This window comes from Microtus oregoni, unplaced genomic scaffold, assembly GCF_018167655.1.
Source record: "Microtus oregoni isolate MIOR12 unplaced genomic scaffold, Mior012 000007F_ref0000211, whole genome shotgun sequence".
NCBI lineage: Eukaryota > Metazoa > Chordata > Mammalia > Rodentia > Cricetidae > Microtus > Microtus oregoni.
In genome coordinates, this window is record NW_024543066.1 from 57983291 (window position 1) to 58008568 (window position 25278).

At 50.5% G+C, this 25278-nt stretch overlaps 3 protein-coding genes across 6 annotated transcripts; 1 reads left to right on the forward strand and 2 right to left on the reverse strand.

Moving 5' to 3' along the window:
- The first annotated feature begins 310 nt into the window (after positions 1–310).
- On the forward strand, positions 311–8685 carry LOC121450678 (CDC42 small effector protein 1). 2 transcript variants are annotated; one of them, XM_041655894.1, is made up of 5 exons: positions 311–448; positions 3181–3493; positions 4157–4267; positions 5085–5173; positions 6567–8685. In XM_041655894.1, exons 2-4 carry the CDS (start codon positions 3440–3442, stop codon positions 5157–5159), a joined length of 240 nt encoding a protein of 79 aa, XP_041511828.1. In that variant the 5' UTR covers positions 311–448; positions 3181–3439; the 3' UTR covers positions 5160–5173; positions 6567–8685. The 2 variants fall into 2 exon arrangements, with proteins under 2 accessions (XP_041511828.1, XP_041511829.1); XM_041655895.1 differs by lacking the exon at positions 311–448 and adding an exon at positions 592–725.
- LOC121450374 (protein MENT-like) lies at positions 7697–14206 on the reverse strand. The gene is made up of 3 exons (XM_041655189.1): positions 14112–14206; positions 13106–14027; positions 7697–7816 (listed from the first exon to the last, which is right to left on the reverse strand). Exons 1-3 carry the CDS (start codon positions 14204–14206, stop codon positions 7697–7699), a joined length of 1137 nt encoding a protein of 378 aa, XP_041511123.1.
- Positions 14207–14625: 419 nt separating this feature from the next.
- On the reverse strand, positions 14626–25159 carry LOC121450963 (bcl-2/adenovirus E1B 19 kDa-interacting protein 2-like protein). 3 transcript variants are annotated; one of them, XM_041656382.1, is made up of 10 exons: positions 25113–25159; positions 24174–24269; positions 23800–23864; positions 22126–22350; positions 18399–18581; positions 17716–17818; positions 17445–17576; positions 15863–15949; positions 15593–15691; positions 14626–15090 (listed from the first exon to the last, which is right to left on the reverse strand). In XM_041656382.1, exons 1-10 carry the CDS (start codon positions 25157–25159, stop codon positions 15030–15032), a joined length of 1098 nt encoding a protein of 365 aa, XP_041512316.1. In that variant the 3' UTR covers positions 14626–15029. The 3 variants fall into 3 exon arrangements, with proteins under 3 accessions (XP_041512316.1, XP_041512318.1, XP_041512317.1); XM_041656384.1 differs by lacking the exon at positions 25113–25159 and having other exon boundaries at positions 22126–22356; positions 24174–24347; XM_041656383.1 differs by lacking the exons at positions 17445–17576; positions 24174–24269.
- Between the last annotated feature and the right edge of the window lie 119 nt (positions 25160–25278).

Below are 25278 nucleotides of genomic sequence, written 5' to 3' on the forward strand. Positions count from 1 at the left end.
TGGCTGAGCAGTTAATTGTCCTCTAACTTAGATGCATGGGTTAAAAAGACTTTCCGCTAGACCAAAAAACGCTCCTCCTTTTCACTCTAAGGACCGAAGGGGACTTTGGGAGACCTGGAAAGGGCCCCGGCGCGCGGTCACCTCTGCACCTGCAGCAGGTGGACAGACCTAGCACACACACTTAGGGTGCCGGGGGTGTCCAGGAGCGCGGTATTTCCCGCTGTCCCCGCGGGCCAAGCCGTGCGCCCCGGCAAGCCTGGGCGGAGCGCTGCGCTCGGCTCGCAGCCCGCGGGTTTCGTAATCGCGTCGCCGGCGTTTCCGCCCTCGGTCGGCCCCACCTCTGCCGGCCCGCCCTCGACTCCCCGCCGTACGGAGCAGCAGCCGGGGATCCCGGAGTGGCGGAGCCCCCGCCCGCAGCGGCCGCCGCCTGGACGCCGGGGAGCCGCAGGTGAGAGCGCCGGGCGGGTCGGGCTGCGCGCGGGCGGCGGGGAGGAGGTCGTGGTCACAGTCCACGCGCGGGCGGCGCCAGCCGGGGAGAGGCAGTGACTCGGCGATTGCAGCGTGGGGCCGGGTGGGAGGTGCGAAGCGACAGGGGCTCCTCGCCGGCCCACTAACCTCAGAGGTCTGCTGTCCCAGACAAAACGAAGTGGTGCTGGGGCCCCGGAAGGTCTAAGCCAGACTGAGGCAGCCACGGAGAACAGTGACAGCCACAACGATCCACTGAGGTTCTCATCCTAGTTCTGAGTGGGTGGGGGAGAGAACTGGAGTCTGATGGAAAATATTGGGGGAGGGGAACAAATTAGGGTCTCCTGTTTCCTCTTAAGTCCCCAGAAGCCCTTTCCTGGGGTTCGGGCAGGGTTGGTGCTAGGACAAATGTCTGTCAGTTGACTGGAAATGGGGCCCGTTCCTCTCTCAGGGCCCCTCAGGAGCCCGCTGTGTCTGGAGGGTCTCCACGCAGGGACCAGCTGCATCCCTGGCTTACAGCCAGGATTTGCCCACACCATTCTCTAGTCTCTTTCTCTCCAGCTGCTTCTTGTGAAGGCTTGTCAGACAGCGGGTTGGAAGCCTTGAGGCTGGAGGCAGCGGGACCGGGAAAACCGGTTTGGGGCTACCACAGGACGGGGAACTACCTGTGTACATCCTTCCTCTCCGGCTCCTTACCCCCACCCCTCTCCTGCTCGCCCCTCTTCAGCTCTTCCGTCTTCAAGGCCCACCGTGATCATGCCGGTGATTTGGAGATTGCCACTCCAGGTTCTGGATTTCGTGTGGAAATGAGAGGGGCCCCACTGTCAGTATGTGGCTCTATGCTGTCTAATCCTAGATCCCTTCTCTTTTCCCATTTCTTCCCTTTTTCTGTGGGGATGAAGGAGTGGGCAGTGGCTCTAGCATCGCTGCCGCCTCGGCTCTCCAGCTGAGGCGTCGTTTGCCCCCATCCCAATCGTTGGCTGCTTTAAAACAGAGTGACAGCCAATGCCTAGTACTTCCTTTTCTGGCTTTGTTCCTCTTCCCCCCACCCAACACTACCACATTGACCCTGGCCTGTCTTCACACTCTGACACCGCCTCCAAGCTTCAGAGACCCTAATGTCCTAGGGAGTGGAATTTCCTGGTCACTTCTCATCATCATTGGTTGTTTCTTGCCAAGTCCCCCACACACACTTTCCCTCCACCCATCTTGGTCAGGTCCCTGGAAGAGAAACAGAAAGGTCCTTGTTTCCTCCAGGGCCCCCTTTCCTCTCCCTCCTCCTCTCCCTCCTCCCAGCACTGGCCACCTCTGTCCACTGTGCTCTGAGCAGGGTGGGGAATACTGGGTAGAGCCCAGCCTCAGTATAGGCTGTCTGGTCGTGTTGGGGGTTTCCTCTGATTCTTTATTGTTTTCTCCATTTCCCCAAACCCCTACCACCTGCCACCATCATGACAAACCTTGTGACCAGTGGGTCAGCCTCCCCTCCCTGGGCAGCTGTGTTCTGACCAGTCCTGGTTACTCCTGCCTTCCAGGGGCAGGAAGGGAAGTGAAAAAGAAGCCGACCCTTGGGTTCTTTCCTACCCTAGAGCTGTATTTCCCTGCTTGAGTGATCTCATCTCAGGGCTGCTAGAAAACAACACTCAACAAACAAGCAAAACTCAGTTTTTTTGGTCAGTCTAGGCTACTGGAGCACCCTGCTTCCAGCCTCAAGCCTAGAGGCTCATTCCTATTCATGCTCATGATTAATATTCATGGACTGCCCTATTGGACTCCTGAGCTTGACTTTGCTGTAGAGAGGGAAGTGCAGAGGAAACGCAGATGGGCTGTCACCCCAGGTTGGCAGCAGTGAGGAGGGGAGAAAGTTCCTCCTGGGACACAGTGCTGCTGGAAAGTTCCTGTGTGTCTCGCTCACTGGTGGAGTTTGGAAGTGGGGAGAAGGAAGAGAGCAGGTCAGAGCATTAGGGAAGGGGGAAGGGAGGTCTGAGCCTTACAGGGTGTAAGACACCCAACAGCACAGGATGGAACACGTGGAAAAGGGTGGGGAGGCCCAGAACAGAAAGCCACTCCGCACATTACCTGTGGGGCCACGGGTAGGTGCACACAAGTCTGCAGAGCTCTCGGGAAAGGCAAGGTCAGATACTAACTCTAACTGGACTCTGGGAGGCCCTTGGACTTCAGCTGGGGGAAGTGCGTGCAGAGGAACAAAGGCAGTGGACTGAGAAGGAGAAATTCCCCGCTCCAGAACACACTGCCTGTCTCCTGGGCTCTGACTAGGTGGTCCTTAAAACCAATGGAGGTGTTGGGGCAAGGTAAGAGAAAAGGGAGGGACAGGGCGGAGGCCTTGTTTGTGAGAACAGAAACCACTATTTCCTCTTCGGAGTCTCTTACGTGCCCTCCCCTCCTGCCCTCGCCTGGGGCGAAGGGAACTGAAGGCAGTAGCACCCCTTCACTCTGTCATTTCTGTCACCGTCTCATCCCAAGTTCTCTTAGCCCCTTCTTCCTTGGTCCCAGTTGTCATCGCTCCTGACCCGGTTCGTCTTTTGCACTATCCCTTGTGAGGAGCAACTGTGAGCATCCTGTGTTTGAGGGGGACAGGACTGGGGGACAGCAGTAGCCTCCACGAGAGAAGATGAAAGTGTATCAGGTCTCTCAGGGAAATGGATTGGGGAGGGATGCTTCTCACTAACAATTCTTTTTCTTTCTGCTAAAATTCAGGATTTCACATCAAAAGAAGACAGAACCGTGTGCCTGCCCACCCCAAGCCTCTTGCTGGTGCTTTTAGGGGCCCCGGGTCCGAGACTCTGACCTTCACTGCACGAGTGAGGGTCTCTAGGATTCCCACAGCCCGAGAACCATCCAGCTGTGTGAATCCCTGGTGCTGTTGCGCCTGAGAGTGAGGACTGGCTGGTTAGCAAAAAAACAAGAGCCCTCTGGGGCCTCTAGCAGAGGCCCGAAGCTGGAACCATCAGGGAATATGAGTGAATTTTGGCACAAACTGGGCTGTTGCGTGGTAGAGAAGCCCCAGCCGGTAAGTCTCCTGACCCCTCCCTGCCACACACAGAAATTCGTTACCAGCCGGGCGGTGGTGGCGCACGCCTTTAATCCCAGCACTCGGGAGGCAGAGGCAGGCGGATCTCTGTGAGTTCGAGACCAGCCTGGTCTACAAGAGCTAGTTCCAGGACAGGCTCCAAAACCACAGAGAAACCCTGTCTCGAAAAACCAAAAAAAAAAAAAAAAGAAAAAAAAGAAATTCGTTACCATGTGCTGGGAAGTGGACACGCCATCTCTGATCTGCCTTCTGAGAAACACTTGTCTCCCCCACCTCCTGAGTTTCTGTGGCAGGGTATGGTCCCGTGCAATAAAGGAGACTGTGACAGAAGAGCTGAACAGCTCTGTCACCTGCTCCTGTTCTGAGGTGGCAGGGGTCGTATGCAGAACTTGAGACCTGTCAGTGTCCCCTCATCATCCTAGGTGCCTTTGCTTTGTCCCTTCCTTTGTATAGTCACTCAGCAGGCCACCACTCTGGTGACATTGTCTCGGATTTGTTCCAGCTCTGTCTGTCTTTCCTACCCTGATGTTTGCCCATTACACTGCCAAGTCAACCTTAACTCTTGGTGGTTTTCCAAGCCTCTTTCCCCTTCCTCCACGGGGGAGAAGGCTGCCTGTGTGACTCCCTGTCTTCTCCAAGCAGAAGAAGAGGAGAAGACGGATTGACCGCACCATGATTGGAGAACCAATGAATTTTGTCCACTTGACTCACATCGGCTCTGGAGAGATGGGGGCAGGAGATGGACTTGCCATGGTAATAAGGGAAGGGCGGGTGTTTATTTGGGGGTGTCGTCAAGCGAGGGACATAACACAATACTTAATGGGGAAACAAGAATCTTAGATTGTAGCCCTGGTCCCCAGTGGTGTGGATTTCTGATCTCTAGGGCTAGCTCCCTTCTTTACAGTTAGCACTGGGTCTTCATTAGAGTATAAATGTTGTAATATTGAAGGCCTTTTTCTCAGACCATGGGTCTCCTTATGAAGAACCTAAGCAGAGCTGGGACGTAGCTCAGGTAGTGGAGTGCTTGCTCGCCTAGCGTGCGGGAAGCCCTGGGCTTGATCTTCAGCCCTGCAGAAGCTGGGTGTGGTGACTCACACCTCTAACCCCAGCACTCAGGAACTAGGGACCAGAGGCTCAAGGTCATCTTGTACAGAGAGTCTGAGGCCAACTTGGCCTAGAGACCCTATCCCAAAATAGAAAAAAAGAAACCTGTTCAGTCAGTGTCAGAGCGAGTCAGTGTGACTGGGCGTCTTGGGCCATGTAAGGGTCTGTTCTAAATAATGTCTTAATTATTTAATACTGGTTTTTTAATACTGGTTACAAAACTCACAGGAAAATATTGGAGTGGTGTGTGTGTGCGCGCGCGAGGGAATCTCATTAGTAAATGACTCCTCCACCTTGTTTTCCTGTGGGAGACTTGTCTGAGAAGAATGGTGGTCAGGCTTAAACTCCTCAGACAGAAGCCATTGTCAGAAAAGAGACGAGGTCAGGCTCCTGGGGGCTCAGGGAAAACTGTTGCTTGTCATGGAGTGCGGAGAGTTAGGTGACTGTGCCCTGTGTTCTTCAACAGACCGGTGCAGTTCAGGAGCAGATGAGATCCAAGGGAAACCGGGACAGACCGTGGAGCAGTTCTAGGGCCTTGTAGCTCCCACAGGCCTGGTGAGTGACCCTGTGCCCGTGCAGGCACTCCCTGCGGCCTGCCTCAGACCGCGATCCTTTGATGCGAGAATGAGAAAGTGAAAATGCAAGGCAGCAGGATCAGGAAAAGTAGGACCTCTGCAGGAAGGTGTGGGGTGGGGAGATGGTGGCACACACCCAGCGACCCGCCCAGCAAACCCAAGGTCAAGTTCAAGCTTCTCTGTCAGTGTAGTGAAGTCAAGGTCAGTTTAGGCTGTGCAGTACCCAGTCTCAAAAACCAAAGAAAAACGTTGAGGAAAGAGCCTTCTGGAGAGCTTAAAACGTCCACTTGGTAGCATGTATCTGTAACCCAGCACTGGGGAGGCAGTGGCGGGCTACATAGTGGAGCTGTCTCCCTTCTGCTCCCCCACAAAGATGGGCACCCGTATAGCACCTTCTCCCTCGGGCTTTGTTTTCTTTGAGGGCAAACTGCTTTTTCCTTCTGGTCCAGTAGGATTTTGTAGGGAGCCGAAATGACTCAAATTCAATTTGTAGCCCAGGGTGACCTTTAATTCAGGATCCTCCTTCTGGAAACTTTTCTAAGGCCCACTAGTACTGTTGTGTTTGGCTCCAGATCTTCCTTTAAAAACAGTTTGGCCAGACACTGGTTCATGCCTGTTGTGGGTGTTTTACTCTTTTGGCTTTTTGAGGGGCCCACCACCCAGCTCCCAAATAAACCACATGGAAGCTTATTGTTATTTATGAATGCCTGGCCTTGGTGTGGACTGTTTCTTGCCAGCTTTTCTTTTTTTTATATATATATTTATTTATTATGTATACAATATTCTGTCTGTGTGTATGTCTGAAGGCCAGAAGGGGCACCAGACCCCATTACAGAGGGTTGTGAGCCACCATGTGGTTGCTGGGAATTGAACTCAGAACCTTTGGTAGAGCAAGCAATGCTCTTAACCTCTGAGCCATCTCTCCAGCCCCGCCAGCTTTTCTTAAATTATCTTGACGTCCTTTGCCTCTGGGCTTTTATCTTTCTCTATTTTTGTATATACCTTTCTCCACTAATATAGCTGGCCCCTGATGTCCTCCCCTCTTGTTCTTTGGCTCCTCCTTATTCTCCTCTCAGAGTTCACCTTCTATTTATACTCTCTGCCTGCTAGTGCCACCCATCCCTGCTTCTGTCTCACTATTGGCTGTCCATCTATTAGGACCATCAGGTGTTTTAGACAGGCTCAGTAAGACAGCTTCACAGAGTTAAACAAATGCAACATAAACAAAAGCCACACACCTGAGAATAATATTCCCCAACACATGCCTATAATCCTAGCACTTTGGAAGTTGAGGCAGGAGGATTACTGTATGTTTGAGAGCAGCCTGAGCTATTGTGTGAAATCAAGAGTTGATTTTTTTTTTTTTAATTCAGGCTCTGCAGTTCCCATTCCGTGTCCAGCCCAGAAGAAATGCTGCCCACACCAGATCCCTTCCACAACCAGTGACCCAAGGGCTCCACCTCTCCCCCCTTCCTAACAAGTGCCTCCAACGGCATGGGGGCTGGACTCCCTCTCCTCCCTCTGGCCTCTGCCCCTCCTGGAGATGGGCTCAAGGCAGCAGGACTGACCAAGTGTCTACTGGTAGGCCAGAGGAGTCAGCTGAAGCCCTGGGCACCCTAGATCTGAGCTGGGGGTTCTCTGGGAATCTGGAATGAGTTCCCTGCTCCTGAATGAAGGTCGGGTGCCACCTGTTTAAACTTCTTGCCTTTACTTTTTAAAGGAGGCGGGTAGGTGAGGGGACCACTGCTGCCTCCCTGCCCTCTTTCCGTCTGGAATGAGCACTGCAGAGGCCAAGGGGCGGAGTTACCGCTGCCCAGTACACGCTGGATTTCAGGTGAAAGCTCACAGCCCTCCACGTCTCTGCCGGCACCAGGGTCTTGGTCCAGTTAGGCCTCTAATCCCGTGCTTCTGTAGTATTAATAGCTTCCCAGAAATATTCTTTTTTTTAATTAAAATTTTAATTTAAGATGAGTTCTTTTAATTACCCCATCCCGCTGCTATCTCAGGCCTCACCCCATCCCTTTGAGGGATTTTACTGTTTCTCACTGAATTAGAAGTGAGGAGCAGATCTTAATTTGACCACATTAAAGACTGGGAGTCCTGGCCTGTCCTCTGTCAGCTCCCTGCTGGCCAGGTGAAAGGAAGAGGAGGGCCGTGTATAAAAGCCAAGACCTCAGGGCGGACTTCCTGTTAGGAATGCAGCGGTGGGGTGGACTGGTTGGAAGCCCTCTTCGAGCAACAGGTTTTGAGATCCTTTATGGAGGCCTAGCTTTTCAACCCAAACAGCTGAAAGCAGTGTGGGCTGCATTTCCAGCCTACCCCAGTGTGGCAACCAAAATGCCCCCAGAAATTGCCAAGTGTCTCCTAGAGACAGAATTACCCGCAGTTGAGAGTCAAGCGATTTCCACATGCCCCACCCTCCACCAGCCTGGTTGTTCGCCCTGAGCCTTGGGCGAGCTAGTGCCCTCACGGAGCGGGCTCAGCAGAGCTGCGCGTCTTTCCTTCAGATGTATTGCTTGTGCTCGCACGGGCTCAGGTTTCTGTGACAGACGTGTTCAATGTGCCTCTGTGTTTGGTCTCTGCAAGAGGGCCTCCCACAGTGCGGAGACGCGAACAGGGTGAGCTGGGATGAGAGAGGAGGGATCAGGACTGCTGAGAACTGGTTATGTGCCCACGTGCTGAGCTCCTCTGCTAAGGTCCTCAAACCCAGCGTAAGACTCAGGGACTTTGGTTGGAAGTGTCACTTGGCGTGGCACGCGGCTGAAGCTCCTGCTCTACATGGGAGTACCGCAGGAGCAGAGTCTTTAGGCCCTTTGTTTTCTCAGGTCTCTTTGTTCTGGCCCTTTCTTTGCGGTCTGATTAGAAAGGCAGAACAAGACAGATGAGCGCCTGCCCCGTCCTAGAGAGGCGGGCTGGGGTCTCATTAGCTCTGTAATAGGAAGTTGTTGTGTGGCAGTGGGTTAGGGCTGTGGGAACTGGTCCCCTCCTGCTGACCCCGGGCAGTTTTACCCCTCACCTAGTGACTGAGGTTTTCCCTTGTCCAAAGCTCAGTGTGCTCCCTGTAGACTTTCAGACTCTAGCATTGGTCGTGAATGTCCATTCCTGGCTCGCTTCCTTGCCATTCCCGTCAGGCCTGCCTCGCTGGAAGCTCACCTGCTAGTTAGAGGCTACATGACCACTTGCAGGCATGGTGGACCTGTGCCCACCAGGCAGCGTGCTCCAAGGAAGGCCCTGAACGTCAGGTCCCAGTGGCCAGAGGTTGGACACTGGGGGTGAACCCCAAGCTCCAGTTTTGTTAACTAATTGGGGCACAGTCTTCTCTTTCTTTGATGGTCTCCTGCCTCAGGCTACCTTCTCTAATGTGTATGCCACCACCACTTACCAAGGTGATTGGAATGGGTTGACAGTCATAATTTATATTCAGAACTTGATGGACTTTTAAGATACATTTTTCCAATAAAAGAATTAAGCAAAAATAGTTGCAGAGTAATCACTACAAATGTTTGTTAGATCAAAAGATGGGCTTGGGAGAAAAAAAGATAGCTGGGCCTAGTGGCACATGCCTTTAATCCCAGCACTCGGGAGGCAGAGGCAGGAGGATCTCTGTGAGTTCCAGGACAGCCAGGGTTGTTACACAGAGAATCCCTGTCTAGAATTTTTTTTTTTTTAATTTAAAAATGGACGTGGCTGATGGCAGAAACTCTGCAAGTGGCTGAGATGGGACTTTGTACCAGCATGGCGTTTCCTGACAAGGACTGAATCTGGGTAGGGAAGGAAGGAAAGCCACCACAGTCTCAAGTGGGTTCTGGCTATTCCCTTTCCTTGGTGTTTCAGAACTACTTATTTTGGCCAGGTGTGATGGCACACACCTTTAGCCAGCATCCGAGAGGCTGGCAGAGGGGGCTGGAGAGACCACTCAGCGGTTAAGAGCACTGACTGCTCTTCCAGAGAACCTGAGTTCAATTCCCAGCAACCACATGGTGGCTCACAACCACCTATAATGAGATCTGGTCATTCTTCTGGCCTACAGGCAGGATACTGTATAAATTAATTAATTAATTAAAAAAAAAAGGCTGTCAGATCTCTGAGTTGAGGCCTCAAACTTACAAAATAAGACCCTGTCTCAAAGAACTGATGCATTTGTTTCAGACAGCACTGGGAATGGTGAGCACTTCTGTCTCGGAAGACAGAGAGTAGCCAGCTACAGGCTGCTGGCTCTAACCTCCGTGCATAAGTGCTTCTGGGAGGACACAAGACCAGAAGCCAGAGCAAGTTCCAGGACAGTGCAGGCTACATAGTGAAACCCTGTCTCCTGTCTTGATAAACCAAAAAGACACAAGGACCAGTGGAAAGCAGGTGTAGAACCCTGGGCTTGACCCGGTCACCACCAAAAAGAAAAATAGGACCAAAATATGTATTTTCTGGTTTTTTCTGTATTAAAAATATATAGTGGGTTCAGGGGTTGAAAAGGGAGGTTACAATGCAGACATCTCTCAAAGCTGACGTGGCCATCACCGCTGGGTTCTTTCTATCTGGGGAAGGCAAGAAAACAGAAAAGGAGAGATTATAATCAATAGATATTTTCCTTACTTACCCTCTACAAACCATTTCCTCAACCCTGCTGGTTTGGGGTGTGTGTGCATGTATGTGTAGTTGATGTCTGGTGTCTCCGTGTGTGTGCGTGTGTATGTGGTTGATGTCTGGTGTCTCCGTGTGTGTGCGTGTGTATGTGGTTGATGTCTGGTGTCTCCGTGTGTGTGCGTGTGTATGTGGTTGATGTCTGGTGTCTCCGTGTGTGTGCGTGTGTATAGTTGATGTCTGGTGTCTCCGTGTGTGTGCATGTGTATAGTTGATGTCTGTTGTCTTTGTGTGTGTATGCGTGTAGTTGTCTAATATCTCCAAGTGTGTGTGTGTCTCTCTCCGTGTCTCTGTTTGTGTGTGCGTGTGTGCATGTGTGTATGTGTGTGAGATGTCTGGTGTCTCACTGAACTGGAGCCCACACATGACTCCATAAACGGGGGCGCCTGGGGCTCTGGACTTTCCTCCCCGTTGCCCAGCAGGCATTTCACCCCTGGCCGTCTCCCCAGCTCTGCTCTCTCCTTAGCTTTCTCCATTTATTCCGTTTATCTTTTTTTAGAAAATAGGGTCTTATGTAGTCCAGGGTGGCCTTGAATTTTTTCATGTTTTATTTTAATTTTGTTAGGTATTACACACACTTTTAATATTAGCACTTGGGACTTGAGGCCAGACTGATCTATACAGTGAGTTCCAGCCTGGAAAAGGCTATATAGACCCTGTCCTCAAATTTTTTTTTTTTTTTTTTTGTGGGAATGGGGGCATGGCCATACAGTGGCACTTTTTTATTTGCCAAGTCATCTCCCTGACTGGACCTGGAACTTAGGTTCTGTCTTTTATGTTTTTGTTTGGTTGGTTGGGTAGGTTTTTTTGGAACTTATTGATTGTGTGTGTGTCCGTGTGTCTGAGTGCAGGTACCCACAGGGTCCAGGTGGTTGGCATGCCTGACGGGTGTGCTGGCAATGGAGCTGGTGTCCCTTGGAAGAGCAGTAAATGCCCTTACGTGCTGAGCCGCATGTCCAGTCCCCTGACCAGGAGCTTCAGTTCCCTCACCTACCAGCCCATGATTATAACATCCCCGTCTGTGCTGCTGGGAATCCAGCCTAGGACTCAACTAACCAAGCTCCATATATCTCCAGCCCCAAGTGCTTTATTTTTATATTAAAAATGGAATTGGACTCCCCAGGAGGAAAACAAAAATAGGAACCAGCTAAATCACCAAATATGCTCTGTGTTTATTGAGTCTTTTCCCTGCCAGTCACCCCTAGCGACTGAGACTAGAGTCAGTCTGAGCCGTCAGGAACTTTGTTGTTTTGAGACAAGGTCTCGCTGTGTAGCTCTGGCTGTCCTGAACTCACTACTTAGACCAGACTGGCCTTGAACTAAGAGATCTGCTTCCCAAGCACTGGGATTAAAGGTGGCACCACCACACCCAGCTTCTTTGAGAAATTTTAAGTTGCTGGGTAGAGAGAGTCCCAAAAGGACAGTCCTTTGGGTCCTGGTGGGAAAGCTGGTTTCAGTTTTGTGGCTGTCACTATGTTCTTTCTTCAGTGAAAGAATTGAACCTATTACCTTTGCATGGACTAGGAAAGATCACGGAATTACCTACCCCAGCCCTACTGGCTTGTAAACCTGTCTCTTCATCAGTAAACAAAATACAGCTCTATAAGCTGAGTGCAGATTCAAGTGCCATATCTGGAGTGAGAGCTCAGCTATTGGCTGTTACTGTTATAATGCATTAAATCAAACTGTGTTCATCAGCCGGGCAGTGGTGGCACAGGCCTTTAATCCCAGCACTCGGGAGGCAGAGGCAGGCAGATCTCTGTGAGTTCGAGACCAGCCTGGTCAACAAGAGCTAGTTCCAGGACAGGCTCCAAAACCACAGAGAAACCCTGTCTCAAAAAAAAAAAAAAAAAAAAAAAACTGTGTTGATCAGAATTGGAGAGATGGCTCAGCAGTTAAGATGGCTCAGCATTGGCTGCCCTTCCAGAGAATAAGGGTTCAAGTTCGAACACCCACATGGCTGTTCACAATCCTCTGTAACAACAGTTCCAGAGAACCATCCCTTTTCTGGTTTCCGTGGGCACCAGGAATGTATGCTACACAGACATAGACACAGGCAAAATACATTTACACAATGATTTTTTTAAACTCTTTTTTTTTTTTAAATATTTATTATGTATAATTTATTTATTTATTTATTATGTATACAATATTCTGTCTGTATGCCTGAAAGCCAGAAGAGGGCGCCAGACGGTTGTGAGCCACCATGTGGTTGCTGGGAATTGAACTCAGGACCTTTGGAAGAGCAGGCAGTGCTCTTAACCACTGAGCCATCTCTCCAGCCCGATTTTTTTAAACTCTTAATCATTAATCGGTTAATATGCCCCAGGTCCATTGTCTATGAATTGAGTCTTTATAGCCAAGCATGTTAGGAAAGTTGTACAGGTTAGCCAAGACTCTAAGATTCTCAAAAAGAAAAAAGGTAAAGAAGTCTTTATTTGGTCAATAATAATCTGATAACCAGGAGCTAGAATGATGGCTCAGCAGTTAGAGCACTGTCTGCTCTTCCAAAGATCCTGAGTTCAATTCCCAGCAACCACATGATGACCATTCATAATGAGATCTGGTGCCCTCTTCTGGATGCAGGCATATATGCAGGCAGAACACTATACATAATAAATAAATCTTTTTTAAAAAAAGAAATTAAGAATCTGATGACCAGTAAATATTCAAAAAGTGATAAGACATGGTTGTTACACGTCTGTTATCCCAGCACTCTACAACCAGAATACAACCAGAAGTGGTTGCACCCTTGGCTATGCAAAGTTCGAGGCCATCCTGAGCTTTTATAAGAGACCATGTGGGGCTGTCAAGATCACTCTAGTGCTGACCACCTGAGTTTGACCCCTGGAAATCACATGGTGGAATGAGAGAACGAGCTCCTACCAGTTGTCCTGACCTCCACAAGGTCTTAGTGACACACAACAGACATGCACACAAATATTAAAAAAAAAAAAAAGTTCCAGGTGCAGTGGCAGGAGGATCTGTCTGAGTTTAAGGTCAGCCTGGTCTATGTAGTAAGTTCCAGGACAGCCAGGGCTACATGGAGAAACCTTGTCTCAGAACCCCCCCCCCAAAAAAAAGAAAAACCACAAAACAACCAAAAACACCAAATGGGCCAAGGATAACCAGTGCACGTTACAACTCAGTAACTACACAGGTAAGTCAGTAACAGCTCCCACAAGCACACTGCCTGTGTTAGCAACAAGATTTGGGACACCACGACTTTTCAAATCCGTCAAGGAACGCCCTGCTCTTCAGCAAAACAACTTACTGGTTGCATCTCTGTGAACACTGAAGAAAGGCTATTCCAGATGTCCTCTAGGTTGATCCTGACACGTTTCCAAAAGGCAAGAGCTGGGCTAGGGCTCGGGCTAGTGGGTGGGAGGATGGGTCTGCGTCTCAGGTGTACAGGGGCCTGAGGAGAGGTGGTGCTCATCCCGGTGGTGGGTGAACTGCAGCCACTGTCAGGACAGAGACTGGAGTCCAGAGGGCACTCCTCCAGGAGCTTGTTGCAAGGGCACTGCTGGTAGGTGCAAGGCCGGTGCTCCGTGCGGAGTTCGTTCAGTGCCCCAATTCGAAGGCGCCCAGAAATACCATGCAGCTTTCCGGCGCGGCTCCTGCTCATGGTACCCGACTTACAGTGGCAGTGCCATGGGCCCCAAGGCATCAGCATCACTCGCAGATCCTCAGGAGATGGCATGGCTGTGGGCGATGCTTTTCGCCACGGGGTCGGGGTGGACCCAGGTGTCGACCACTGGTGCAGGGTGCTCTCGAGAGTCTCGGAAGTCAGGTCCACAGGCTTTGAAGAGAGGGGTGGCAGATCGGTGGTGGTCATCCTAATCTCTCGCTCCTGGCTATTGGCTACAAACCTCCCGGGGGCTGTGCTAACACTCATAGTACTGGAGGTCGAAGTGAGAGTTGCAGGGTAGGTGTTTTTTTTGGCATCAATCACGGCTCCCTCTTCCAAGGAGCCATCATACTCATTGAAGTTGGACGCTGATGACCGGCTAATACCTGACACAGTGGACAGGAGCTCAGCTGCTGCCGGGGCAGCCAGGCGGTCAGCAGTGGCTAGCGCATCATTATCATCCTCTAGAGTTACCTTCACCTTTCGGTGTACACTGTTCCGGATAGTGACGCTTGTGCTCCGGCGGCTGCGGGCTGGGCCAAAGCGGACGCTGATCCGCGGCATCCCAGTTGTGTTCGTGGTCGGGTTTGAGGTCGGGTTTGAGGTCGGGTTTGAGGTTGGGTTTGAGGTCAGGTTTGACGTTGGGTTTGACGTTGGGTTTGACGTCTGGTCTTGGGCCCCCGCCGCCCGGAGCCCCAAACTAAGTAGCAGGGCCCAGAGCAGCATGCAGGCGGCGGGGACCATGGGGCTGGGAAGGTCGAGAGGTAGGCCCAGGCGCCTACCTTCTCTCCCTCCCTTCCACTCTCCACCAACCCTCCAGGTCTCGAGGTCCTGTGAACCGACCAAAAGGGTGCTCCAAGGCGCGGGCCACGCCCCTCCCCAAGGCGCGTGCCACGCCCCTCCCCTAAGTGCTCTTCCCGCACAGGGCCAGCAGCCCCAGGGGCTGAGCTAAAAAATCACCAGGAACTCTGGTGAGCAAGAATTCTGTGCCAGAACCGAAAGGTGGATTATGATGTAAGAACTTGGAGGAAACTTGTTCGACTTAAATCTCCCATCACAGTTTATTAAAGGCTACAGGTCTGAATTTACTAACAAGGGTGAAAACGCCAGCTTTGGTAGCAATTCTTCCCAGGATCACAGGAGCAGACTAAGGGATTGGCTCTTCAAGAGTCTGCAAGCTGGCTCCTGGGATCCCAGCAGACAGGCTGGCTGTGGTTGTTGGTTAAACCCTCACCTTCCCTCGACCTCCCCTCAAACGGCTGCCATCTTACAACCATCTGGGAAGGATCCCAGAGGTTTTGATTACAGAGAAGGAATATGAGACCCACATGTTTTATAGCTAAAGCAGAATTAAAACCCAGAGCCCTGCTCTTCCAGTACCACACTTGGTCTTCCTTTTGGAAGCCGAAGTGCAAGTCACCCCACATATAGGGTTCCCACCCTCAAATCCCAGCTTGAAGGCAGTGTCCAGAAGCGGGGATCCAGTGGAACTTGGGGCAGGGGGTCAGGATGAGATGATTTACAGAACAGCTCCAGTGTGCAGAGCATTCACCATCTTGGCCTGAGTCTACGGCCCCTTGTCCAGTTTTGTGTTAGGTGCCTTTGAGCCATGGAGATCCTGGTCCAGCCTACAGAGGGTTGGGGGACAGAAGCCAAGGGAATTAGGAGCTAGAAATGGGGCGCTTGAGTCGCTTTCCTTTTCCGCTCACTGACATACTCCCCACTGGCTACTGTCTCTTTGCTGCTGGGTTACCTATTCATAATTTGTTTTAATGTTTGTTTGTTTGATGCCTCCTCAGTGTCCCTTGAATAATTTTTTATTTGTTCTTTAAGTTTTGTTTACATACCAAAACCGGGTTTAATTTATTTATGAATGTGCACACATGCATGCCGTGGATTTATCCCACCACTAGGGTCTGGAAGTCAAACTCAAGTTGTCAAGCTTGTCAGCGAGTACCTTTGCCCACTAAGTCATCTCCTTGGCCCCCTTCACTGTTCTTGACAAATATAATAGTGTCCTTAACTTCTTCTCTAGGTGTATGCAGTTTCCCCCTACGTGTCTTAGTTCTTTCTATCTCCCCAGAGACACTAAGAAACAGGACAACCAGCACCCTTAAGTGCAGGACTCACTGTCTGACAACTTCAGGGATGTGGACTTGATCTAGGGAGATGAGTTGAGCCAGCTCCCCAAGGCTGTCCAGAAATCGGATCTTTCGTGTGAACTTGGAACTGAAGAGAGAATACATCAATTATGTTCTGTATCGGGAGACGGCACTGGAGGATCTCAGAGAAGTGGGGCAAGCAGGATGGCAGGGCTGAAAAGGAGTAGGGGACCACCTCCTTACCGGCAGTAGTGACAATAGAGAAAGGGATGTCTACAGTTGTGTCTTGAACTAGTACCTGATAAAGGGCCGAACCAGTGCCAGGAATGCCTTCACATACCACGTAGCGTGGACAACCACCAGGGCTCTAAGGTTTTTCCGAAGCCTGAGGAAGAATCCAATATGACCTTTATGTTCCCTGTTCCGCCTTAGTCCATGGAACAGGTGGGCTATCTTCAACGCTGCAGGCTCCTCGGTGTCTCTCTTCCAAATTTCTCTGGCAGCTGTGCCTAATCCCCATGCCTTGAGCTTGTCCCAATTTACTCAGCCCTCTCTACTCTAAACTTAGGGGATGTTCCTTTCCTAGCTCCTCTGTCTCTGCAACTCAGTTCCCTCCAGCCCACACAGATTCCTTTCTCCGTTTCCACCAAGCAGCCCAAGCGACATAAAAGTCAGAGAGGAAGTTGGGTATACCTGTGGTGCCTGTGATCTGAGCACTCTGCTGTGACCCCGGCAGAAGCAAAGAGGTCAGGAATTCAAGGACAACTGGGGCTACACTGAGAATTCCAAGCCAACCTAGGCTACATGAGCCCCTATATAAAATGAACTCCTCCTCCAAACAGGAAACAGCAAAGCTCTTAAGTAGGAAAAAGACCAGCAAGGAGGAAAAATGAAAACGATTCAAGAAGAAAATTAAACAAGGGCGAGATGGCCACGACAGACGTGGTGATAACACCTGTTTGTTATCCAAGCACTGGGGGGAGGCAGAGAGGCAGGAAGACCAGGAGTTCAGGGTCACCTTTGGCTACATAGATAGTTCAAGGTGAGCCTCAATTATATGAAACCCTATTTCCAATAAAAATAAATAAATGGCTGGGTAGTGGCGGTGGTGGCGCACGCCTTCAAGATCTCTGTGAGTTTGAAGCCAGCCTGGTCTACAGAGAGAATTCCAGCACACCCAGGACTGTTATACAGAGAAACCCTGTCTTGAAAGACAAAAAACACACAAACAAAAACCAAACACAATGAGGGGAATGATTTAAACATCGGGGATGAAGGAAGATGAAGAGAAAGCAGTGGAGATGTGGAAGGGAAGTGGCAAGACTGGGGAAAGGGAGAGAGACTGCGGGTGCGGGCAGCGTGCCTTGGGAGTCACAAGGAACTGAACAGAAAAGCTAAGTGACCTGTCCACAGTGCACTTAGTCCTAAGGGCTAGACGGCCCTGACTCGACGGGCTACAACAGGAGACACTTCTTTTTTTTTTTTTTTTTTTTGGATTTTCGAGACAGGGTTTCTCTGTGGCTTTGGAGCCTGTCCTGGAACTAGCTCTGTAGACCAGGCTGGTCTCGAACTCACAGAGATCCGCCTGCCTCTGCCTCCCGAGTGCTGGGAGTGCGCTAACAGGAGACACTTCTGAAGAGATGTAGGACAAAGAAAGGAGGGAGTAGGGATGGTGACCCAGGCCAGTGATCCCACGATCCCAGTACTCAAAAGGCTGGGCTGGGCAACCTTGACCTTGAGGACAACATGGGGTGTGTTGCAAGTCATTCTCAGGAAAGAAAGAGGGAAAACAACAATGGGATCAAATGGAAGAAGAAAACAATAGAAAAAATGAGGACACCATAGCAGAGAGCTGTGTCCCTCTTGCCCTGGGGTCTCACCTCCTATCCAAGGTGCGGTAACACTGGCGTATCCAGCCCAGAGGCGGTACCTGGGCCCTGCGTGTGCCTCCACTCAAGTGAACGAGCAGATAATTTTCAGCTACCAGCAGTTCCAGAGTTCCCACCATATACCTGGGGACAACGTTGCAGCGGAGGTGTATGCTGTGTGTTCAGGGGCTCAGACGCATGAATGCAGAGATTCTCGACCAGGGGTCTTTGCCACTCTCCTCCCTTAGTCCCCTTTACAAGCCTTTTTGGGTTTCCACCTCACCTGAACAAGTGTTCCATGACATAGGTGTAGTTGGGAACGCTGCTTGGGGGTAGATAGCAGGAAGCAAAGAGGATGACAGCATTGAGGCCATCACCATGGTAACCTGGGGACCAATATGAGAAAAACTTACTCAGTTACAAATCTGTAAAGAAATAGTACTTCTACTTAGGATAAGGGATACTGAGTCTTGGGAAGTCAGGAAGGATGCTAATCCTAACAACTGAGTCTCCAGCTACGGAACAGTAGTCAAGCTGCCAGAGGTTTCTTTGTGTGTGTGTTTTTTATGTGGTGTATGAGTGTGTTGCCTGCATGTATGCATGTGCACCATGGGGAAGGGAAGAGCTTGTGAGAGCACCTGGAGCTGGAGTTACTGGCAGTTGTGAGCTGTCATGTGATTGCTGGGAAGTCCAGCTGCTTTGCGGGAGCAACAGGACCTCTTGTCTGCTGGGCCCTCTCAGTGCTGCTGTTGCCACAGCTCATGTTTCCATTTATTATTATTGTGTACATGCACGAATGGGTCCATGTGGGGGTCAGAGGACAACTTCAGCTAGCGGGGTTAGTTCTCCTTGCACCCCTCCCTGGGTTCTGGGGATCAGACCCAGGTTGCCAGGCACGCATGGCAAGCACCTTGACTCACTGGCCCGCAATGCCATAGTTTTCATGCCCAGTCTGCCTGTCATTACCTCCATGAGAGAGCACTTTCCTATAGGGCTCAATGATGGTCATGTCCACTCGCTGCTCTCGCTGTCCTGTCCGGAACACTCTCCAGCGGTGGCCATCTTCTCCAGCCACGTCCCACACACAACCCCGGCCCAGCCTCTCAGCTGCCTCGCTGGCCCCCAGGCCTTCTGCCCGAGGCAAATCATCTAAAACACAGTTTTGGGTGGGGGGAGATGCACAAGGCAGATTTCTTGTAATTTGCTGGTTTGTTGGAGTTTCTCCTCAAATTTTTGTTGTTTGAGTTTCTGAGAGAAGGTCCCACTGCGTGGCTCAGGCTAGTCTCCAACTCAGTTCTTCTGCCTCACCTTTCTGAGTGCTAGGATGATTTATTTACTTACTCATTCATTCATTCATTCATTCATTCATTTATTGAGACAGGGTTTCTCTGTGTAGCTCTGGCTGTCCTGGAACTCGTTCTGTAGACCAGGCTGGCCTCGAACTCACAGAGATCCGCCTGCCTCTGCCTCCCAAGTGCTGGGATTAAAGGTGTGCGCCACCATGGCCCAGTCTGAGTGCTAGGATTACCAGGTGTCCACTACTGCATATACTGAATATACTATTTACTCTCTCATGTTTCAATATTTCTTTTCTTTTTCTTCTCTTTTCCCCAGACAGGATTTCTCTGTGTAGCCCTTGGCTGGCCTCAGGGAGCTGCCTACTTCTGTCTCCTGAGTGCTGGGACTACTCAATGAACTCAACTTTTTGTATCTTTCCCTAACTTTCCCCTTTTCCTTAGGATGCTCTCTTGTCTCTCTCTCTCTCCCCTCTCTCTTTCCTTCTCTCTCTTTCTCCTCAATCTCAAGCTACCTGGACCAGTCTTCAGTTCACTACATAACCAATGATGACCTTGAGTTTCTGTCTGTGCGTCCCAACCCCTGGGATTACAGGTGCGCCGATCCATGCACAGCTTCTACCAGGGCTCAAACCCAGGGCTCTGGGCATGATAGGCAAGCAGCACTCTGGCCTAAGCTACATTCCCACACCTCCTTCTTTCTTTTAGATGAAGTCTCAATTTGTATTCCATGTAGGTATTGAGCTTTCAGTCCTCCCACCTTAGCCCGCCCGGTAGCTGGGGGCTTCACGGACAGTCTCTAGCTCACAGGCTCTTACTTCTTTCCTTCCTCTCTTTTTGAGACAGGGTCTCACCCTGTAGCTTTGGCTGCCATAGGACTGCCCAGGCTGGCTTCAAACTCATTAATTAATTTCTTGATTAATCATTTTGTTCATTGTTATTGCTGTTATTTTGTGTGTGTCTGTGTGTGTGTTTAGGTTTTTGGAAACGAAATGTTTCTATTTATCCTTGAAACTCAATAAGTAGATCAGGCTGGCCTCTGACTCACAGAGACTGCCCATATCTGCCTCCTGAGAGCTGGGATTAAAGATTTGTGCCAGCAGCTGGGTGGTGGTGGCAGCCTTTAATGTCAGCACTGGGAGACAGAGGCAGGTGGAACTGTTCAAGACCAGTCTGGTCTACAGAGCAAGTTCCAGGAGAGCCAGGGCTACACAGAGAAACCCTGTCTTGAAAAAACAAAAATCAAACAAACAGACAAAAAAAAAAAAATGTGTGCTAGCAACCGCAGCCAGCTCTGGCTTTTTAAAACTGGGTTGTGGGGATGTAGCTCAGGGGCTCATGCCTGTGTGGCAAGGACTTTGCCAAAGGAGGTTGTTTTCAGTCTATAGCCATTAAGCGTGACCAGATATCCCATGATTAAACCTTCCTGTCTTTCCTCATTGTCTGCGGAAGTCTAAACCCCTTAGCATAGCAGCCACCATGACACAAACTTTGCCAGCATAACCCAGCGCTAGCTTTTCACGCTCTTCCTCCTAGGTCTCCGTGTCTAGTCAGGCTTCAAGCTTTGAACGCCCCAGGGCGCCACTCCTGACTCACTATGTCTACTAGAACAGCCCTCTCTAACCCTGAGAAACGTGACCCTTGATTCAGCATCTCCTCGCTGTCCTGAACAGCCACACAGAGCCCGACCTCCAGCTGGATTACTTCTAGGCAGTTACGATTTCCTAAGAGCAGGGCACCTTATGTGTCTGTTTAGTTCATCGGGGAGACAAGCTTCCCTTTGGAGCCTAGACTGTCCTCAGACTCCTGGCAATCTTCCCACCTCAGCCTTAGAGCTGGATCACAGGCCTGCAGCACCCCACTCCTCCTCCACACCCGACTTAGAGCTGGATCACAGGCCTGCAGCACCCCACTCCTCCTCCACCCCCGACTTAGAGCTGGATCACAGGCCTGCAGCACCCCACTCCTCCTCCACCCCCGACTTAGAGCTGGATCACAGGCCTGCAGCACCCCACTCCTCCCCCTGTCCCCCCTCCAGCCTTTTGTTCTGATAACCTCAGGCCAGTCAGGTGGCATCTGGTGACCATAGTTCCAGCACTTGGGGGGGGCCACAAGACGAGAAGGATCTTGAGTTTGAGACCAGCCTAGGTTACAATAGAGATCCTACTCCTGTCCCAAACACAGCAGTAGTAAGAATTCAGTCTTAGTCCAGGAAAGCATGGGACAGGCATTTACTTTTTTTTTTTTTTTTTTTTTGAGAAGAGTTTCTCTGTGCAATACCCTTTGCTTTGTGAAACTCACTTTGTAGACCAGGGTGGCCTCAAACTCACTGAGATCCACCTGCCTCTGCCTCTGCCTCCTGAGTGCTGGGATTAAAGGAGTACGCCACCATTACCTGGCTCTTTTTGTTTTTTAATTTGTTATGTATACCTGGCTCTTTTTGTTTTTTAATTTGTTATGTATACAATATTCTTTCTGCATGTATGCCTGAAGGCCAGAAGAGGGCACCAGACCTCATTACAGATGGTTGTGAGCCACCATGTGGTTGCTGGGAATTGAACTCAGGACCTTTGGAAGAGCAGGCAATGCTCTTAACCTCTGAGCCATCTCTCCAGCGCCCCCCCCCCCTTTTTTTTTTTTGTATTTTTTTGAGACAGGGTTTCTCTGTGGCTTTGGAGCCTGTCCTGGAACTAGCTCTTGTAGACCAGGCTGGTCTCGAACTCACAGAGATCCGCCTGCCTCTGCCTCCCGAGTGCTGGGATTAAAGGCATGCGCCACCATCGCCCGGTGCCCCCCCTTTTTTTAACCTCAATATTTTTCTTTCGTTAGTCTGTTTGCTTTTTTGCTTATTTTTGAGACAAGGTATCACTATGTGTCCCAGACTAGCCTCAAACTCAAGAGATCCACCTGCCTCTGTTTCCCAAGTGCTGGGATTAAAGGCTTGAACCACCATGTCAGCCTTAGGCCTTTTTCTTAACAAATTTCCCCTTCCAGCTCTTGGCTGATCTTCTGTCCATTCTGGAAGCTGTTCCTTTCCTTTCTGAGAAAATGTTTCTGGTCTGTCCACTCAGCTACTATAATTTATTTTTGGGATTATTTATTATTTTATGTGTATGGGTGTTTTGTCTGCAAGTATGTATATGCGCCACATGCATGCCTAGTGCCCTTGAAGGCCAGAAGAGGGCAGCAGATTCTCTGGGACTGTAGTTATAGACAGCTGTCATGTGGGTGCTGGGACTCAAACCCAGGTCCTCTGGAAGAGCAACCAGTGCTCTCAACCACTGAGCCATCACTTCAGCCCCTGCTTACTATCCTAACATCCCATCCCATCCATTCTCCCTGCCCTACATTTCTGTCCGCTTCAATTTTATCAGCCCCATCCTTGGGTTTGCGCCTACCTTCCCATTCAAATTCATGTCCGCTGTCAAGCTGCTCGGAGTCGGATGGTGTCTCCAGCTCATCCACCTCCAGGTCCAAGCTGCCATCCGAAGAGGAAGATTCAGAATGGTTGGGAGAAGCTCCAGTTTTTCCTCTTCCCTCGGTCAGATTCAGCTGTAATTCTGGTGCAGAGAGACGCTTCCGCATAGGGCGCTGGCCACACAGGGCCAGCGTGCTGGGGGTACCTGTGGCTGGAAGACATGAGGGGAAAAATACCCAAATGGAAAACCTGTGCCAGTTGATGGTGATTCAACAGCCCTGTGTGGGATGGAGCCAAAGGCCTGTGACCCTAGCACTAAAAGAGACAAGAGGCTCAGAAGTTAAAGGCCATTTTGACTATGAATCAAGATAGTGAGCAGGGCTGGAGAGATGGCTCAGAGGTTAAGAGCATTGCCTGCTCTTCCAAAGGTCCTGAGTTCAATTCCCAGCAACCACATGGTGGCTCACAACCATCTGTAATGAGGTCTGGTGCTCTCTTCTGGCCTGCAGGCAACACACAGACAGAACACTGTATACATAATAAATAAATATTTTTTAAAAAAAGATAGTGAGCAGCCTGGGCTACATGAGTCTCTACATCAAGACAAACCAATGAACACACAAGGACTTCTATATACAGAAGCCGTGAAACCAGGAGTGGTGGTTCCCATCTGCAGCTACAGCACTGGGAGGCAGGGGCATCAGGATGCTGCAAGTTTGGTCTGCTTGTTTCTTTCTATGTGTGTGGGTTTTTCTCATGTATGTTTGTCTCTACACTACATGTGTACCTGTTGCTTTAAGAGCCCAGGGAGGGGTGTCAGATCCCCTGGTTGTGAGCCACCACATGGATTCTGGTAATCAAATGGAAGAGCAGTCAGTGCTTTTAACTGAGCCATCTCTCTGGCCCTGATAGCTGCCAGTTTGAGGCTAGTTTAGACTACACGTGGGCTACAGAGTAGAGACTGTCAAAAAATACCTCAGGTGTGGTGGTACACACCTTTAATCCCAGTGCCCCTGAGGCAGAGACAGGCAGATCTCTGAGTTCAAAGTCAGTCTAGTCTACAGATGAGTTCCAGGCTAGTTAGGGTTACATAGGGAGACACTGTTTCAAACAGACAAAACAACAGTAACAAAAAACACCTAAAATAAAAATTTTAAAGGAGCTAATACCAGCTAAGCAGTAGTGGCCCACGCCTTTAATCCCAGCACTCAGGAGGCAGAGGCAGGCAGATCTGTGTGAGTTCAAGGCCAGCCTGGTCTACAGAGTGAGTTCCAGGACAGCCAGGGCCAGACAGAGAGACCCTGTCTCGAAAAATCAAAAACAACAACAAAGATAATACCCGTGAATTTGAGACAGAAAAGAGACACAGGGCAAGTGGAAAGGAGAAAGAGCACTGCAAAGGACAGAAGCTACACAGTAAAGATTCTTGCCTAAAAACAGCCTCAGAAGCCGGGCGGCGGTGGTGCACACCTTTAATCCCAGCACTTGGGAGGCAGAAGCAGGAGGATTTCTGTGAGTTCCAGGATTGCCAGTACTATTCACAGAGAAACCCTGTCTCAAAAAACCAACAAAACAAAACACCAAAAACAAAAAACAAAACAGCCCCAGGAGTAGAGTCAGACTCGAGGTCTAGTTCCCACTTGCCTTGCCCTACCGGCCTGTGAGTCTCTCTGAGGGTCTTCGGGATCTCCAGCTGAGCCAGCCTCCTCCGGAAGCAATCTAGCGTGCAGGGATGGAACAGAGACTTAGATGCCAGCACCCAGCAGGTGTCCTCAGCTTTCTCGCTCCACCTTGACTGTTTTCTTCCTTGCCTCTTCCCCTCCCCTAAAGATTTTGTTTCTGTGGCTACGTGTTTTGCCTACATGTTTATCTGTGCACCACACATGTGCCCGGCGCCTTTGGAGCCCAGAAGGTGTCAGATCCCCTGGGACTAGAGTAAAGAATGGTTGTGGGTCACTATGTGGGTTCTGAGAATCAAATCTGGGTCCTCTGGAAGAGCCACAGGAAGGCAAAAGGCTCTTCCCTTACCTGGGAAACTCCTCGTCTTGCCATTCTTCCCTCAGCTCCAGCTCTCCGAGTCTCAGGGCTGCTCCTGGCTCTGCGGCTCCTGCCTTCTCCCCAGCCCTGACATCAGCCCCGGCCCCCAAGAAGAAAAGATCATGAGACAACCTATTCAGTATCCTACAGGAGCCAGACAGCAGGTGGCAGACACTAGCGGAAGAACGTGTCACAGAGGACACTCGTCTCTGTATACAGACATTCTACCTTTTCCACTCGGCTGAATCAAACCACCTACGGATGAGTTTAGCAGAGAGGCAGGGCCATCAGGCAATCCCTGTGCCTCTGTGATAGTGACTTCACCTGCAGTGTAGGCACGGAAGGCGTCCCACACCACAACTGGCGGGAGCCCAGACAAACCTGGCCAGTTAACCCTGAGAAAAGCACTAGGAGATGGCACCTGGTCAGCCCCGCCTTCCCTCCACTGTGCTGGGAAAATGAGGCCCGTCTAAAGACAGGGAGAAAGGACAGATTCACTGGGAAGCAGAACCCGGGTATAAATTCAGTTCTGGCCAGGCGGTGGTGGCACAAGCCTTTTTAATCCCAGCACTCGGGAGGCAGAGGCAGGCGGATCTCTGGGAGTTCGAGGCCAGCCTGGTCTACAAGAGCTAGTTCCAGGATAGGCTCTAAAACTACAGAGAAATCCTGTCTCGGAAAAAAAAAAAAAAAAAGAAAGAAAGAAAAAAATTCAGCTCTGGGCCAGATTTCCATTCTAGAGAGTGGGGGTTTGATAAGTAAGAGAAAGGTGGTCTATCCGATGTAAGATAGGAACTTTCAACTGTGGAATTGTTCCATTCTGTATACGTTCCTGCCTCAAACCACCCTGTCCCTCTTCTTTGAGGAATCCGGGAAGCCTTGACTGGTAGGAACCGCCCTCTCTGCCTGTAGTCAGGGCAAGCCCTTACTCACCCTGCTCCTCCTAATGTCAGTTTCCCCGTTTCCTGCACAGTGCCCATCTTCCTCGGCGTCCCGAGTTCTCTCAACACTTTATGAAGGGTAGGAGGCTGTGACCCCAGCCCCCACCACTCTTTCCTTTTCTGTTTCAGCCTTTGCTCTGGCCTCTAAGGAGGTGTGG

Excerpts from the sequence above, each read along its gene's own strand:
- LOC121450678 (XM_041655894.1), top strand. The coding sequence starts at position 3,440 with ATGAGTGAATTTTGGCACAAACTGGGCTGTTGCGTGGTAGAGAAGCCC. Across the intron at positions 3,494-4,156 it reads TGGTAGAGAAGCCCCAGCCG|AAGAAGAGGAGAAGACGGAT; the intron begins GTAAGTCTCCTG and ends TTCTCCAAGCAG. Across the intron at positions 4,268-5,084 it reads CAGGAGATGGACTTGCCATG|ACCGGTGCAGTTCAGGAGCA; the intron begins GTAATAAGGGAA and ends GTTCTTCAACAG.
- LOC121450374 (XM_041655189.1), bottom strand. The coding sequence starts at position 14,206 with ATGGTCCCCGCCGCCTGCATGCTGCTCTGGGCCCTGCTACTTAGTTTG. Across the intron at positions 14,028-14,111 it reads CAGACGTCAAACCCAACGTC|GATGCCGCGGATCAGCGTCC; the intron begins AAACCCAACGTC and ends GAACACAACTGG. Across the intron at positions 7,817-13,105 it reads TGTTCACAGAGATGCAACCA|CTCACCCTGTTCGCGTCTCC; the intron begins GTAAGTTGTTTT and ends CTCTCATCCCAG.
- LOC121450963 (XM_041656382.1), bottom strand. The coding sequence starts at position 25,159 with ATGGGCACTGTGCAGGAAACGGGGAAACTGACATTAGGAGGAGCAGG. Across the intron at positions 23,865-24,173 it reads CAAGACGAGGAGTTTCCCAG|ATTGCTTCCGGAGGAGGCTG; the intron begins GTAAGGGAAGAG and ends CCTGCACGCTAG. Across the intron at positions 22,351-23,799 it reads TCAGAGAGACTCACAGGCCG|GTACCCCCAGCACGCTGGCC; the intron begins GTAGGGCAAGGC and ends TTCCAGCCACAG.